General features: G+C 43.9%; 1 protein-coding gene across 1 annotated transcript in view; it reads right to left on the reverse strand.

Annotated features, from left to right (window-relative positions):
• Positions 1-15,077: 15,077 nt before the first annotated feature.
• Positions 15,078-16,801, reverse strand: part of CDHR3 (cadherin related family member 3) — a 52,325-nt gene continuing 50,601 nt past the window's right edge. The window contains exon 20 of the mRNA XM_042791875.1: positions 15,078-15,414. Within this exon, the coding sequence (XP_042647809.1) occupies positions 15,176-15,414 (239 nt within the window). The 3' untranslated portion in view covers positions 15,078-15,175. The remainder of the gene's footprint in view (positions 15,415-16,801) is intronic.

Genomic DNA, 16,801 nt, shown 5'->3' on the forward strand with positions numbered 1-16,801 from the left:
TTTGAGGTGCATGAACAATGCTTGTGTATGAAAGGATGTAACTGGAGATATGTGAATATGACTAAGCCTTCATTGATGTTGTTCAGCTTATTCATTGGGAGCACTATTTGATTCTTCTCATGTGGATTTCTTTATTAAGATATTTGGCTTGCTGTGAATTGCTCAGAAAATGTTTGTTTTGACAAATCTAATGAGTGGTTTTCTAGGAGGGTTTTTTTTTTTATTTAAACTGTTTAGGATGAAAATGGATGTAATAGTGTGTGCATAACACAAATCCTAATTGTTCAGTGTCCCAGAGCTACTGACTTATAGTAAACTTCCTGTTCAAAGAGCATAATAAAGTGAGTATAACTTGCTGAAAGAGACTGTGCCTTGTGTCCTTACTGCTGTAACAGTAATGCAAATGTATTGGCTATATAGCTAGTGGGTATGACTTTAGCTATTGATGACCTTGCTAGCTGAATGAGTTATTTGTGCTACAGCAGGGTTTCTACACTGATGCCTTGAGTTTTTTGCAGAGAGTACTATCTATCATTCCTGTAGACTAAAGCTGGCTGGTGCTGCCCAGCACTTCTTCCTGTCAGCTGGGGAGAGGGGGAGCCGGGAGGGGAGAAACAGGACAGGGGAAGGTATATTACTTATAACTGTCCAAAATTTAATTTTAATTCCCTTTTGGAACAGGTAAGGAGTGCAATGTTCAGGTGTCCTTTTCTAAAAGCATGCTCTTCTGTTTCTTCCCTCTTCCAGAATAAGGGGTTCTATAGCAATGAAGTTTCTACTGTTTCCTATTTAACAGTACTACCTGTGTCACTGCCACAAGAAAAACTGACTTGCCTTTCTTCAATGGTCACTCAAGTACCAAGTATCCTACCTTACAAAGGCCTTTCTCTTGAAGGAAGATGAGAGAAAAACAGTACTCTGTTCTAACTCTTGCATCAAAATTTTGGAATTCAAAATCATAACGTAGTCTTCTCAGGACCTTCTCTCTGTGTCCTGGACTTCCTGCAACCCCAGAGGCAATTCTTAACAGGAGACTGGGGCATAGGGTTTAGAAAGAATGATACCATTCTTGTATTCAGAAATGAGATATGAAACCAGTTACTTCTATTATGGGTTTGTTGGGGTTTTTCTGATAGCAACACTAGACTGATCTAAAGGGCTGATGAAACTGCCAAATGGTTTTGACAATTAAGTGTTTTCCAGCTTCACACTCAAAGGTCTTTAAGGAGGTTGGTGGTAATGCCATGATTGACTCAGCTCTCTCAACATCCTTGCTTGGGTAGATTTTTATAGGTAAGCGGACCAAGATATATGCATTTTGCTAGTAGTCCCTTGCTGTTTGCATTTCCTTTACCATCAGAAAATTAATTATGGCTGGGTAGACTTCTGTCATTTCGGTGGTCTGAACTGGGTCTTGAAGCTTCACTGGAAGTATTGATAATAAAAAGATAAATGTGATCTTTTCTTTTGTCTTTGCTACCAGGCCTGACCCAGTAGAATTGCCTTGAGCTATATAGTATGACTCTCATGCAAAGGCTTTGCAATTACAATGCTTTGGTGATAACTAACACAGAATACAAAGCTTTCATTGAGATAAAGTACTAAGTCAAATAGTTGATTGTAAATACAGTGAGGTGTTATTTTGAAGTGCTCTTGTACTAGCTGTTCTCCTGCTGACAGTGACTTCTGTGGTATCCCTTCTGACCTCTTTGTTTGCATCATGTTCCAAATACTAACCTTAAATCCTCATTTCTCTTTGAAGTGAGTTCACTTCATACCTAACACTGCCCTGAACTGACAGGTGTCACAGGTGGCTTGTAATGTTATATCTATATCGCTATGAATAGTTAGGAAGAGAGGAATAGAGAAGAGTTGGGGAAAGAAAATTACTTTGTTGCTGCATGTAGGACTTTTTTTTTTTTCATTGTCAAGCCAAACCTATTGGACCTTCTCTGTTGCTCTCTTCCTAACAGAATTACAGACACCTGAAATAAAAAGCTGTGTCATTTCATCATGGATCATGATGAGCTATATTGGTAATTCTATTATTATATGTTAAATTTCAAAACTAGGCCTGAAGGAAATTAGTATTTGTTACCTGATCAAAATTAGCACTGCTTTAAGCAAGAGGTTGAACCTGGTTGTTTGTTGTTGATTGGGTTGTGTTGGGTTTTTTTTGAGGCCTCTTCTTGGTAATGTTCTCTTTTTCTAACACCTGGTGGGCCATTGTTTACCCCTTTTGTTTTTGTCTTTCAGCCAGATGCTCCCTGTTTGCATCATTGTGCATGCCTATTTAAAAATATATTTCATCCTAAAATCTAAAACTTCTATGAATTTTCATATTGCCAAAGAAAAAACCCTGCTAATCATGGATTAAAATGTTCAATCTCATAATTTTGGGGGATTTAAGGTTGCACATGATATGGCTAAAACAAAACTTTTTTTAATTACTCTTTAATAATATTTTTAACAAAACTCTGTTCTTATCTATTTAGTACGTGCTTATCTAATAACTGAAGCTCCAGTTCTAAGACAAACTGACTTTGTTATAAACAGTTATAAAATGGTAACTGTGTGAATTTTGGCACACATGGGAATGGATTACATTAGTATATCCTTCATCGATGGCTAAGGTCTAGCCAACAAATGAAACAAAGCTGTATGGCCTAGTACATTATGATTGTTTATTTCAACAAAAACTTAACTTTAATATGCACTCAATAAAGAGACATTCCTGTTTTCCTTAGGGCTGAAACTTTTTCTTACACTGTTTGTAGATGAAACAAGTGTGTCCCATCCCCAAAATGCTTTCCCTCAGAAGACAGGGAGACCAAATATGGCAGGCAGGACTATAGCTGATAAAATACAGAGAAATAGTTACATGGTTATGTTTTGTAGAACACGCACATGTGCAGCTTGAATTTCTACACAGCTAAATGTTAACAGAGTCTTGGCTCTGCAGGTGAAGGTGAGTGTGATGTGTAATCCGCAACAAGCAAGATTTTAAAAGCAAAAAATAACCACATACCCTAATGAGCCAGAAGGGGATAAGACTTGTTTTCTTTCTCCAGGGGGAGGGACTGATGCAGAATACTGTTGGCTTTGATGTTCACAGAGTCCTGAAGCTCAGATGAAATGGAAAGCATCATGCAGCAGAAGCAAGCAGCTGCTCTCATTTACTGTGGACACCAAAAAAGGGCTGAGCAGACTTTGCCTTTGAATTGACATCACATTCATGCTGGCAGCACCAAAATACTTGTGTCTTATTTACTCATGAGAGTGAAGAAGGGGAAGAAAAAAAAAAAAAAAAAAAAAAGAGAGAAAAAAGAAATAGGCTCTTTGATTTACCAGCTTTATCTTGACTGCACAAGATCACCATTGCTATCAGGAGATGCAGTGTGCTTGATCCCTCTCTACTGAGGGAACAAAGGGCCTGGAAATCTGCCAGGTCTCTACAGGTAAGGTATCCTCAGCTGGCAGCAATATCTCTTGCAGCCATCAGCAGAGCAAGTTTATAAAAATCCTTCCACACTGCATGAATTCTTCTGGTAGCTCGCTGTAGTTATGCACTAGTGAGTGAAATGACATATGATACCTTATTCACTAGTGAGTGAAATGACATATGATACCTGTTGTGATGCTAGAGAGAGGGATTGTGATCAGAAACTCACGGCAGGAAGAAATGCTGGATGGTGGCAGTGAATGAGAATGAAGCTGAGGGGTCAGTATGGGATAGCAATATCCCATATTCTCCATGGCACAGAATGAAATCCATTAGCATTAGGAGGTGTTTCAAGAACTGAGTATTTTGTGGTTTAGGGTGCTGTGACCAGCGATCTGAGGTTCAGGCCTCTGTGATGATGCTGAGAAGTATAAATACTGTGTGTGCTAACTCCCAGGAGAATCCCTGCCACGGGAGCTGTCATGGTGTTGGTGGTAGCGGAGAGCTTTCCACCAACCTGAGGGAAAAACCATGGGAACTCAAGCCCATGAGAGATCTGACAATGTCAGTCCCCCACAGCCAGCACAGATAGTGCCAAATGGAGTCACCCAGGGGTCTGTATTGCTATGGCCACTATCACCCCAGAGAAGAAAACCATCTCAAACACAGGCTGGAGCTAGGACACTGAAATTCCAGCTGAGAGGCCAGCAGTACTAGTAGATTTTATTGTACTAGAGCTGAACAGTATTTTGTGATGTTCAGTGAACTCTGCTGAGTTCTGGCTCTGCTTGCATACCACCTATTGCTAGCAGCAGAAGGTATAGGTGTGTAGCACTCACTGAAGGCAAGAAAGAGCTGTAAGACTGGGTTCAGCACCTGATTGAGGACACAGCGTAGCTGCAGCCTTTTTATTTTTCCCAATCCCCTACAACTGAGAAGCCTGTAATGCTGGGAAACTTGGACATGTTGTGCTGCGCTATGCTGTGCTACACCATGCTGGTTCGTTTGCCTGCCCTGCTGCAAACTCCTGGGGAGCTGGCAGGGTATCTCACTCTTGGAAGCTGTCTTAAGATAGTCCTTGATGCTTCCATGAATGCCTGACTCTCAAGCAAGTCATGACTGCAAATCAGACATCCTGGATCATCTTTTATTTTTGTGGCAGTATTTAGGATGTGTTCATTCCTGGCAGATTAGCCGTACAGCCTAAAGCAAAGTTGTGGTCACAAAGTCAGAAGACAGTTTTTGCTGCTTAGTCACCTTTAAATATTAACCTGAATAATGAAATTATTCAAAGGAATGTTACAGGGCAGGAGCGTACCCCCCCACACTTAAATACTAGCAAATGAGGCAGTTTCTTTCAAGGTTAAGATCAAGTCCATGTATGCTAGCAACAGCTGTTCAGAGTTGTATCTTAGAGCCTGACCCAACTGTGGAATCTCCTCTTCTGGCATGTCAGGTGAATTCAGGTGTGCCCTTAATAACAGTGCCCTCCTACAGACACTCTATTTAGAGCAGGGGAAAAAAAAATGAAAATTTCTGACTTGTTTTTTTAGAAGCTTTCCTTATACTTTTCAGTTGCAACTTCCAAAAACTTGCCTGTGCTCTGTAGCACTCTTCTTGTCTGAGTATTTTATTCTTCATCTTGAATCAGCAAGGCAACAATATAGAGCTGGGTTGTGTTATCCTTAAAATTTGTGCCCATGCGGACACGGTCAAAGGTTTTTCTCTTGGTTTCAGGGCGAGCATTCTTGGGGCTGGTGGAATCTGTACTCACCCTGACCATGTTTTTCTTTCATTCTTTCCTTAAGATAATCTGCCTCAGCCAGATGCTATTCTCCACTATACACGTCTTCAGTTAATGTTCCACTGTGGATCCTACTCGGCTGACAATGGAACTCTTCCACTTTTTTCCCTCCTGGACCAAACCCATAATAGTAAGATTTTGAAGTATTTTTCTAGGTATCTATCTAGGTTCCCTCTGATTCTGTTACATCGGTACTGATTGCAAATAGTGGGGAGATATTTGGGCAGCCGGTTCTCATAATCCATCTCTTGTTCAAGAAACCTGATAGATTGCTGTGGCTGCCAGCAGAGCTGCATGTACCCGTTCCCCACCAGCAATGGGTGGTTTGTACCTGCTATTACATCCTGCCAATATTTGAGCAATTCCTCATGTATTTGTAAAATATGCTCTGTCTTTTATTAGCTTGTGTTTTAATGTTAGTGCTGCCAGCTGCGCTTTCGCCTTACCTGTCTGCGCAGCGATTTGACTTGATGCCATCATCAAGGAGGCTATATACTGATCCTTTGCTCAGAATCTGAGTAAAGCCTGGTGTTAGCACAAGGTCTAATCAATTTACTTATTCCATTTCAATGTAATTCAATGTTTGAAGTAGTTTCTAAAAGGACCACACTCTAGTCCACAGTTGTGCTTGCCTTCTGTGACCCAAAATCAGCAGCTATCTGTTCTAAATCCCCTGGGTTATTTCTTGTCCTGTAAAGCAGCAGTAGTTTTACCTGCTACACTCCCCTACCTTGGTCTCGTAATCTATCTGTTATACGTGCTGCTGTTTCCAGCTCCTTTTTCTTTTTCCCATTTATACATATCATCCCCTAAATCATCTTCCTCTGGTGACTTTAAATGTAATTCTCCACCACTTTCTGCAGATATAGCAGCTATTTTTAATTTTTGCATCCTGATTTGCTTTTGCAAGCATCTAATTTTAGCTTCACGTTTAATACGATCAGGTTCCCTTGGAGCTCTCCTTTGCTTTAGGGCTAATGGCTGCACTGTGCATGTTAATCCTTCTGCTGGATTCTGCTGCTTGCTGCTTCTGTGGTTTTTCTTTCTCTTTTCCTGAATTGAAAAAGATTGTATTTCACTATCACCTTTTTGAGCCACTAGACTGTACTCCTCTTCAAGTTTCTTAGTGTTTTCTTTTTAAAACAGTTTTCAGATCAAAGCAGTTATTTTCTGCTTTTACTCTGGCTCTACGAGCACAAAATGGTTTAGCTGCTCCCACAGTAGTCACAGTAATACAGGAATTCTATTCTCAAGTTTCACTTAATAAGCTCTCCAATAGTTAGAGAACATTTATTCTATACCACCCCTGGTCCTGAGAGCTGAAATGACACACCCCTTCTTCCATGGAGAGGTGCCTGTAGCCTGAAGATCTTTGGGTTTTTTTGTTGATTATCTTATATTGCTCAGATCTTCAACTGAATCAGTTGGTATGTGTTGGGTGGCATTAGTGGCTTGTTGAGGTGATTACCTGCAGTGACACAGAGCTTGTTGTCCAGAAAAGAAACAAAAGACTGGGCAAACTATAAAGGACAGACACTGGCTATCTAATGAACAAACTTTTTTTCTGGTACCATACAACATCCTAGTCTGAACACAGCAAAAGGAGGCTGTGATGCCTTCAGACTGAAGTTGAACTATCCTTACACAAGGGCTTCCTGGCGTATTGCATCTCAGGAACACTCCTTTTCTTCAAAGGGTCCAGCGTTGTCTTTAGGCTCTTTACTGACACACTGTGCTTCTAGTGCTCCTGGAACAAGTCATGTTTACACCAGGGAAACAGCCTGCAGTTCAGCTGAATGTTTCACTTTGAGCTGGCCAGCAAAAAAAAAAAAAATCCTTGATCAGAAGCGGAAGAGGAGATAAAGGGACACAATATGCTAATAATGGGTCCAAAGCAGAAAGAGAGATACAGTCCTTCAAGCTGTGAAAACTCGGGGTTATCGGGGATTCGCAGTAGTGACTGTGGCATACAAAGCATCTTCATGACAGTGTACAAGCAGTGACCTGAGGCACAGCACCAGCAGTATACCTGGAGAGGACTCCTGAAGAAACAGGCATGGTACTGGTAGGGTGTCTTCCCAGAAGATCATGAATGCAGGTAGATCAAGCAGTTACGGCTAGAGAAGAAAACAGTATGTGCCAGTAGAGGAGATAAGGGTGATTATTTTTAGCTTTAGTTTCCACAGAGACTGTGCATCAAAAGTAATGAGAAAGGACTGGCAGGCACAGGAGGCTGTAAGGTTTGCACTCAGCTCCATGAAGAGCATTCTGAAGATGAAGTTAAACCTGGAAATGAATACGAGAAATGCATTGCTAAAGCAAAAAAAGCTGAAGGGCCCATATTCCCATCTTGTCCTGAGGCTCTGAATGCTCTTAATCAAGGAAGTAATTTAAGTTTGAACTTCACTGATTGCCTGGTTTTACATGTGGCCAATGTGGGCACTTGAGAGCTTTTAACCTTGCTGGAAAAAGAGCAGGTCTGCTGAAAACGTGGAAGATCTCTGCTTTCTTCTTCAAGAGACTGTGAACCTATTCTCCTGTGTGCTGGGAAGTTACTTGTATGGATCTACAGCAAGTGCAATAGGCCTTCAGTCTGGAAAGACAGTTTTACTGTCCTGCAACAGCACTGGTGCCCCAAAATGGGCAGGACTGTGAAGGATTAATCCTTTGGGGTACCTTTCAGTTGCAACCACATGTTGTAATCTACAGCTAGCAAAACCAGAAGGACAATTCTTCCACGCAAGAAGAGACAACAGAGTGATTACAGCCAAATTCTGGCTGAAGGCACCCTGGGACTGTCTGCTGCTTTATTTTGCTAAGTGGGTAAGTCCATGCTCTTTTAACTTGGAGCAGGGGAAAGCTTCTGGCTGATTGATAGGGCAGAATCTCTTCAGGAGCATGTAAGAACATGGTATTGACTCAGACCTGGCTGTGCATGAGGAAATCCCTGGGAGCATCCACCTTTGTCCTCACTTACCTGTCAGAGCAGCACAGAAATATTGGCCTAAAATATTTGTTACTTTAGTTCTTTGTTGATCATCTGAGCTGTCTCCCTCATGCCAAGCACAGCAGTGATGGGGAGAGGGGACAAAAGGGTATAAGATACTAGCTGCAGCTTTTCTGGTCCTGGAGGGTACACTGAAGTGGGTTATCTGTCAGCTGTCCCACAGAGACTATCCCCCCAGCGCAGAGAGCCAGGGAGAGTTACACCAACGCTCTACTCACTTCCCTCTCATCCCTTCCGAGCCACTGGGGTAGGTAGGACCTCAAAACACATCCTGGCATCAGAGAAAGTAGTTGGGCAATTTCCTCACTGGGCTTGACATGTTGCTGTTGGACATTGTCAGACCTCTGGTGTCTCTAGGCAGGCTCAGAAGTGTCTGCTCAGGCACCTGGGGAGACTTTTGGGGCAGTGGCTGACAGACCAAGGTGTCCAACTCCTTCAGACACTTTCAGAGCTGGTTAGCAGTTGAACAGGTGAGTTTGCATATCTGGATTTTAGTCCTTGCCTTTTAATCTTTGTCAGTAAGTAAATACTGCTGTCTCTTGGTATAGGGGATAGGAAATACCTTCTGACAGGTCACTGGCAGAAGCTAGTGTCCATTTTGATCTCTTTGAATGCCATCACAATTCTGAGCTTCTGGAGTGCTGCTTTTTTTCTTTTTTTTTTTTTTTTAATTATTATTTCCCTGGGGATTTGGGGGGTTTCTGATCTCATAGTTGCTTCTGCCACAGGCTGCATGCTCTCATGTCTGTAAGGCCCTTCCAGAGCAAGTATATTAGATAGTCCTGGTTGCTGGCAGTTAATGGGGAAAGCTCAGCCTCTGCTGTAGATGTCAGTGTGGTTATACTGCTTGCATGGAGTGGGAAGATGTGGTCAGGCTAGATATTGCAGGGAGGAGCATTCAAGAAATTCAGTATGAAAATGGATTGGATCCAATTCCTTATCATTTTGCTGTCCATGGCCATGCAGAGAAATGCCAGAGCATCCTTCACCGCCTGTTAATTGCACCCATTCTGCACAGATATAAAAAAGTAGCTGATGAAGTACAGGAGCATCCATCCTCTGGCTTACATAAGCAGCAAGGCATGGGTTCAATTCAGTGTGGTGAAGGGAAAAACATAAAGAAAACAGGGTACTTCAGAAGTGACCCAGGGCGCTCCACAAGAAAATTAATCCTATAACAGGATTCTCTCTTCCTAGATATGTCTGCACTGTAACGGCGCCTTACAACCCGGCGTTGTTCCCCTCGTTTTTCTCAAACAGACCTGTTCTTTCAGCCTTTTTCCTCTTTCCCGGGCCGCAGCTCACACCGCCCCCTCCCCTCCTCCTGCCTCTGAGCTGGCGGTTCCCGGGGGTTGCACACCCCGCCGGCGGGGCGAGGCTGGGCGGGACGTTTCGCACCCGGGAATAAAAAATAGTCTTTTCTTGGCCCTTTTCCCTGCCCGCCGCGCCGCTGGGGGCCAGTGTTGCTCCGCGGAACCGCCCCGGGGCAGTGGCGGGAGCCCGGGGCCGGGGCAGGGCCAGGGCCGGGGGCGTTGGGAGCCCGGGGCTGGGGCAAGGCCGGGGCCTGAGGCCTGAGCCGCCACGGCGCTGCTGGCAGCAGGAGCAAGGCTCAGCCTGGGACGCTCAAGATGCGACCCGGCCGTGCTTCTGTAGAGGAATCTTGTGCCTCAGTTTCCTTGTTAAAATGCAGTGCATCACCTGCGGCCCTCTTCTCTCTCAGCAGTACCCAGAGGCCCTGGTGAGATTCTTCAGCTGCCTAGTCGCTGACCAGATGGCAGAGAGCCCTTCTTTGCTGTTGCTTTTAGTAATTACAGGAGAGGAGAGACAGCTAGAGGAAGCTGGGGTCAGGCCAGGAATGGGGGTGCTGATGCTTCTCCTTTCCCCGGGGCCTCTGTGGCCAGACGTGCACGCATTGTCCTGGCAGCCTGCCGGGCCCTTGGAGGCCATGCCCAGAGCTCTGTGTGGGTCCGGTAGCTCTGCTGCCTGCACGGATGGCCACCAGCCCACCAACCTGTCCTAGGGTTCATTTGCACGGGATAGGCGCAGCCCCTCCGAAGCAGCCAGCTGGACAGCAGGCAGGGTGCTGTGGGGTGCAGACACCGCGGGCAGGGTAGGCTGTGCTGGGCCCGGTGGGACTAATCCACGCAGGTCCTGTGCAAACATGGCACTGCTGCTCCTGTCTGCGTGGCCCCAGCTCATATCTGCAGGAAAGAAAGTGAAAAGCAGACACAACTGCATGGCTGGACCAAACTTTGCCTTGCCCATGTCATTCACCAACTGCCTTTTTCAAGCCCTTGTCTCAAGGACCTTGTCTCAAACTCAAATCCCAGGGGGTTTATAGGCCTGTGGCAGCTGGAATTTAGTACCAGAGAACTGCAGGGTGGTGACATCCTTGAATAACAGCGTAAGAACTATTAATCTATTCTGTTTTCAAGTGGTCTTTCACTCAGGGATATGGAGCTTGCTACAGAAACTTGCTGAAGCTTGTATTTGTTGTCTCCAACCTCCTGGCCAGGCCCAATGCTTTTCTACTTGGCTGCTTTGAAGAACACCTCATAGCATGCTTCCGGATGCAGAATGACCCCAAAGGCAGGTCTCAGACTGCAGCCTGCAGACCTCATAGCACGAACAAAGTGTGGGTGGTGCTCCATCTCCTCCTGGGACCTGAGCAGGCGGCAGCAGAGCCGGGCTGACCAACGTGCTCAGCTTCCTGCTGATTTTCAGCTTCCTCAGGTCCTGTGCAGCAGCACAGACCTGCCCTCGCCTGAACAACCTGGGTTGAGACTCAGCTGATCTACCTTTGTGCATGTGGTGCGTAGGCATTGATATCTGATCTAGTCAGCCAGAAAGAGCTGCTTTTAGGGCACAGTTCATTTGATCTATTCTAAACAGATGTCTGCTTTGCAATAAACCACCCCCCAAACTGTTTCTTCCTCTCCTCAGTGACTACACAGGGAGCTTGCAGCAACGAGCTCAGACAAGGCATGTGCAAGTGAAGCCCAGCAGGCACAGAGCCTGTTACCAGCTTTTCAGCCTGAACCTTGCAGAGGGCCTGTTGTGGCTGGGGATCTCAGGCAACTGATCAACAGGGGCATGTGCAATATGCAGTTGTGGCTGTTTGCTGTTAAAATGTTATTTCCATTATGGCATTGCAATCCGTGTCTCATAAAGTAACCTAGCAGCTAGATTCTTTGCTTAGGAGAAGGAAGATTAGTCCTCTTGTCTTGATCCCCATTCTCTGAGGGGGTCCAAGCCCCCTCTCCTGCTCTTAGTGAGTGGTCACAAAGTGGCAGCGTTCTGGGTGGACATTCTCCATCTCTGCAGCTGAAACTGTTCTGTGTAGGTCTCTTGGAGACCATGAACCAATGCAGTATCAGCACTGTTATATTCCTTGATATAAATGAAGTTACATGGCCAGAAGCTGAGACTTCTGATGTTTATTGCAAGTGCTATTTATAATACCAACATGAAAGCAGAGCATTTATGCATTAGAAATACATTCACTTCGGAGAAAAGCACAAAAAAAACAGTAATTTGATCACACACAAACTGCTGGGGGAACTAGAGCCAGTCAGGAGAAGTGACCTGTGCTCTTTCACAAGCACCCTTGAAGCTTTCAGAGCAATGTTAATCTAAAGGTCTCAAAGCACTTCAGAGATGTGTAATAAGGCAGAGAGGACGTGATCAAAAGCTGTGGCAGAATTTACACTGATTTTTGTAGACTTTGGATAAAGTTAATGTGTAACAAGTAACAGGTACCTGGAGGTCAGGAACTGTTGCCTCCAGACACTCTGCTTGAACCACCAAGTGCATTTCTTCCTCTTCTAGTCTCAGTTTATCAGTGTCATCACGCTAAAATAAATGGCACCAAAGGTCACACCTTGTAACTATATGCACAGAGAATAACAGAGCTGTTTAACACTAGAGAGGCTGTTCCCATCATCAACAGCACACAGCAGCCGTTCTTGACTTCTGAAATCTTCAGATGATGGAAAGGCCTCACAGTCTTAGCTAATTGTTCCAATAATTAAATGCTTTTATTGGCTACAGCCTGCACTTAATCCTTGCTCTCAGTCCATCTAGTGGCAGTTTTCAACACTGAATCTGTGTTCTCAAAGATACTTCTGAATGAAAAAAAACACAAAAGCTGGCTTAGCAATCAGATGGGGTTTCTAACATTTAAAGCTGTACTGCACAGTGTAAGAATTATAATCTGTATTTTATGAATCAATATGTTTCTTTTACATATATTCAAAGTATCTTTTCATATATTGTTCCATACAATATGCAATAAGTGTGCATCTAGGTCAGTCAGTTCTGCTGTCTCTGCTTTTGCCCTAGCAAAGACAGGGCAAAGAAATGAATGTCTAGGCTTCTGATCAGTGAGACCTGAATTCATTCTCCCCTTCACAGGGAGGAAGGTCAATAGTAGTAGGGGTAGCTGATAGGAAAATTGTGCTGCTTTTGCATTAAGCTGATGCTCTAATAAAATCCTGTTACTCCTTGATTTTGTAGATCCCAAGCAAGAAAAGTTGTTTTGTGCATGGCCAAAATAAGGTCTTACAATGAAGATTAGGATGGAGAATTAATTGGAGCTGGAGATCAGCTTTGCACATATTGACGCAACAGTGTGAGTAAGGAAGGATGTAGCTGGGCTTTATGGTCAGCAGACTTGTTTACCCATGCAGCATGTTGCATGGGACTCACATGATGCCTGAACTTGCCCCGCAAAAGGCTGAGTACACCAGCTAAACTCACCTCAGCTGGATGGAGGCATCCTGGGCAGTGCTAACTGTTGGAGCCATGGTCCCTCTTTGTAGAGCTGTCAGTTGTTCAGAGGTTAAAGTATGTGAGCATCACTATGAGGGCAGTTGCTTTCCAGACTGTGGCACCACCAGTGTTGGCCATGACAATGTGTTTGCATGCATGCATGTTCAGAGCATGCGTGATACCATGTTACACTGCTGCTGTGTTTGCTTTTTTTTTTTTTCCTGAGAAAGAAGGAAAGATGTTTGTGCAGTTCAGCAGCAGGAACCATAGTAAAGAAAGATGAGTTTTCATCCATCTCTTCCCAGGTTTCCTGTCTGTGAAACCAAAGTCTGCCTCTGCCTCCTCTTAAAAAAAGCTAATTATCTCTTAATCATAAAAGTAGAATGAGAAGAACTGAGGAAGCAGAGCATCTGACCTAGAGAAATGCCCAGGAAAATAAATACAAAAGCCTGCGTGCCTTTCTGTCATGAAAGCAATGCAATTAACTTCTTCAGGTAACAAAGATTTAACGTTTGTAGGCGCCAGGTGTACCTGTGGGTAGCTTGGTATCAGACTGATAGAAAGCTACAGCAGTACTACCAGTTACTACAGACTTTCTCTATGTCACTGGAAAACTATCTGCATAGAAATTGAATATATCATATTAACAGGAAATGAAGGCAAACAGTGCTGGGTTGACGCTCTGAATGTGTGGCTAGCCCTGTTGGTGCTGGAGGGTCAAACAACACTATAACAACCACCACAGACACAGTAAACTGATAACATGCTCAGAGACTATAAATCACTCTTTCCTATCTCTATCGTTGTGGTGTTCATGACACACTGAATTTCTGATTGTGCAATGAAATGGCATTTGACTGAAGACGTTTGGTGTTTGTAAGGGAAGTTGTTCCTGAGCCAAACCGCTCCTTTGGAGCACAGCAAAGAGTCGCAGCACCACGGCAGGGGGTTTTGTAAAGCATAGGATCCTCAGTGAAATTACCCTGGCCTCTCCATCCAGGTCCTCCATTGTATGACAAAACCCTATGTATGCGATAGATTTGATAAAATCTTAATTGACTGTCCCTGCTCAACTTAAACTGAGTATTTTCTTTTGCCACCTGATACAAGTCCCTTGCTGCCAAAAAAACTTTTTGTAATCAGGAAAGAAAAGAAGCCAAAGCATGGAGTATTAAGTCATCATTTATAATTAATTTTCTTCAGATTAAAATAATTTTCTGAAACTTGTAGGATTTGCTTGTTTTATATCAGGTTCTTAGACAGCACTTAGATTATACATGCCCACACTTGGAAAAGATTATTTCACACCATGTGTTTACTGTCATTATTCTTTTGACCGGATTCCACTTGATTCTGTAAAACATGAACTATGCCAGAGGAAACACCAAAGGTGAAGATATTGAATGTTGCTAGTGTTACAAAAGATAAATAAACTGGAAGTGTTGACATGACAGCCTGCGATACTAGAACAACCTGTGGGTTTTCTCCACTCCAAAACTGACTTCAAGCCATGGTTTTTTTCTACAGCAAGATGGGAGGGTGAAGAAGGACTCAAAAAATACTGAATTAAAATAAAATATTTTTAGTTTTTACCAGCAAAGTTTTCAACCCTGATGTGCTTTACTCAGTAGGGATAGGAGAAACTTCACTGGTAAGAAAGCATGTCCGTATGTACGCTGCCCTCCTCAAAGGCAGGCTGAGGATGTGGCCGCATCAGTCTGGGGGTTCAGATCTCTTCCAGGAGGGAACAGCTGGTGGCTGTGGCCTGGGGGCAATGGGCAGCAGATGCTTCTCTCCATGACTCTGCTTTAGTTTCCTCTTCTCCCCCTTTCATGTTCTGCTCTTCTCTCACACTTTTACCTGGACTTGACAAAGGTAAATCGAGCTTCATCCCACCTTTGGGTCCAGTTTATGTAGCAATAGCCACCTTATGTTTTGCAGCTGAGATATACAGAGAGAAAATCGCATCTGATATTTTGGCTGTTCAGAGCAGGGTCGTTTGGGAGGCACCTTGGAGACTCGTGCACTCTGCTCTAGGGCTGGTTTAATGGCAACGCAGTGTTCATTTGGGGAGAGGAGGTCAGTATCTGCCTTGGGGGGACCGGTGAGGATAACCCCCTGTCCTCAGACTCTTCTTTCTGCTTTTGTAATCTCAGCCCACCCTGGCTGTGGTCGAGGGTTTGGCAGCTGGTTTTGTCTCTACAGTCAGCTCTTTCCTCTTCTCTGAAGGCTCTTTTTTGCTTCGTGCCCCTGCACTGTCTGTCCCTTGGCTACTGTCATCTGTGGCACTGGATGTTACCTGCATGGCCGGCATCGGCTGAAGGGGCTCGTTGCTCTTCTTCCACCTCCGGGCCCCTGACCATGTATTGAATTCATACATTTTGCCAGTAACTTGCAAGGGAAAAAAGACAACAGATTAAAATCATTCCTGCTTTAGCCGATTAAGACATGACAGTTCTCCTTAGGATGGGGATAAAATGAGAAATGTGAAGCACCTGGAAAATCAGCTGAGTGGGGGGTTAGCCCCAAAGAGGAAAATCTGATTTCCACAATCAAGTGTGAGGACCTGGGTGTCATGGTGGCCACTCAGGGGAGATGCTATTCTATCAGTATAAAAACTGTCTCTGCAGTTCGGGGAATAGGAATATTCAAAACATTCCTATTCCAAAAAAAAAAAAGAGGACCTTCTTATCATCCTGTACCTCCACCCAAGTCACGGCTACCATGGGTTAACGTGGAGAGCGTAACAAACACATCCGTAGTCCTCAGTTTTTAGGACTAACTCTCCCCAGACTTTTGCCTTTGGCCATGCTCAGCAAGGCCATTGTATACATCTGTGCCTATTTTTTCAAGTAGAGTTGCCTACCTGAGGTAGCAAAACCTGCTAGGAGCACAGTACATCTTCCAGACCACATCAGGTCATCTGGTTTGACCCGAGATTTGGGATGCCCAGGGAGTTCGGGCTGTACACATTGCTTCTCCATTTGCACAAAATGCTTTCCTCCAGGCTTGCTGTGCACATTGTCATTAGTAGAGTAAAATACTATTTTCTATCTGTGCAAGTACATACTTCTCTCTCATATAGATAAAACATTGTTAAATTTGCGTTGTTTAGCACACAGGGCTACCTTTCCCTGTTAGAAAGACTTCTGGTCCTCTTCAGATTTTATAGGTAATTTCTACGTGTACATTAAGAACAAGTATCTTCTCCTTCAGTTCATTTACTACCTAGAGATAGGTGGAAAAATTGCCATGTGTCCAGTGTGATTGCCTTACAGTCTAAATCACTGCCGCTTGCTAAACAGAGAATCGGAAACTATAGTGGCACTTCTTGTAATTAAACATTAATTTGAGACAAAAAAAAAATCATTAAGACCCAGAAAGAAACAGTGGTTGCATGTTACTACATGGTACAGTTTGTATCAGAATAAATGATTTCTGACACATTAGCACAATCTGACCAGTTAAGGATGAAACTTGATCTCTTTACATGTTATTTTATCTGACTGCTTACAAGGCGGGCATGTTAAAGCAGGCCAAGTCAGAAAGCAGCTCCTGACCATCCTTCCTAATATTCAACATATTACATCCTGGGAACTAATAAATCTCTTTTCCAAACCACCAACGCTTCATCCTTTAGGGTTTAGGATAAGCCATGGAGGGGAGAGGGAAGGGTGGGGAGCACACATTTCTCTGCTGACATCACAAAGCTGTGTTACTGCTTAATGTTTGTGTCATGCATGACACAAACACAATGGCTCTGGAGGGCGGTTTGAAT

The sequence above is a fragment of the Tyto alba genome, unplaced genomic scaffold, assembly GCF_018691265.1.
Source record: "Tyto alba isolate M040663 unplaced genomic scaffold, T.alba_DEE_v4.0 Super-Scaffold_2, whole genome shotgun sequence".
Taxonomy (NCBI): domain Eukaryota; kingdom Metazoa; phylum Chordata; class Aves; order Strigiformes; family Tytonidae; genus Tyto; species Tyto alba.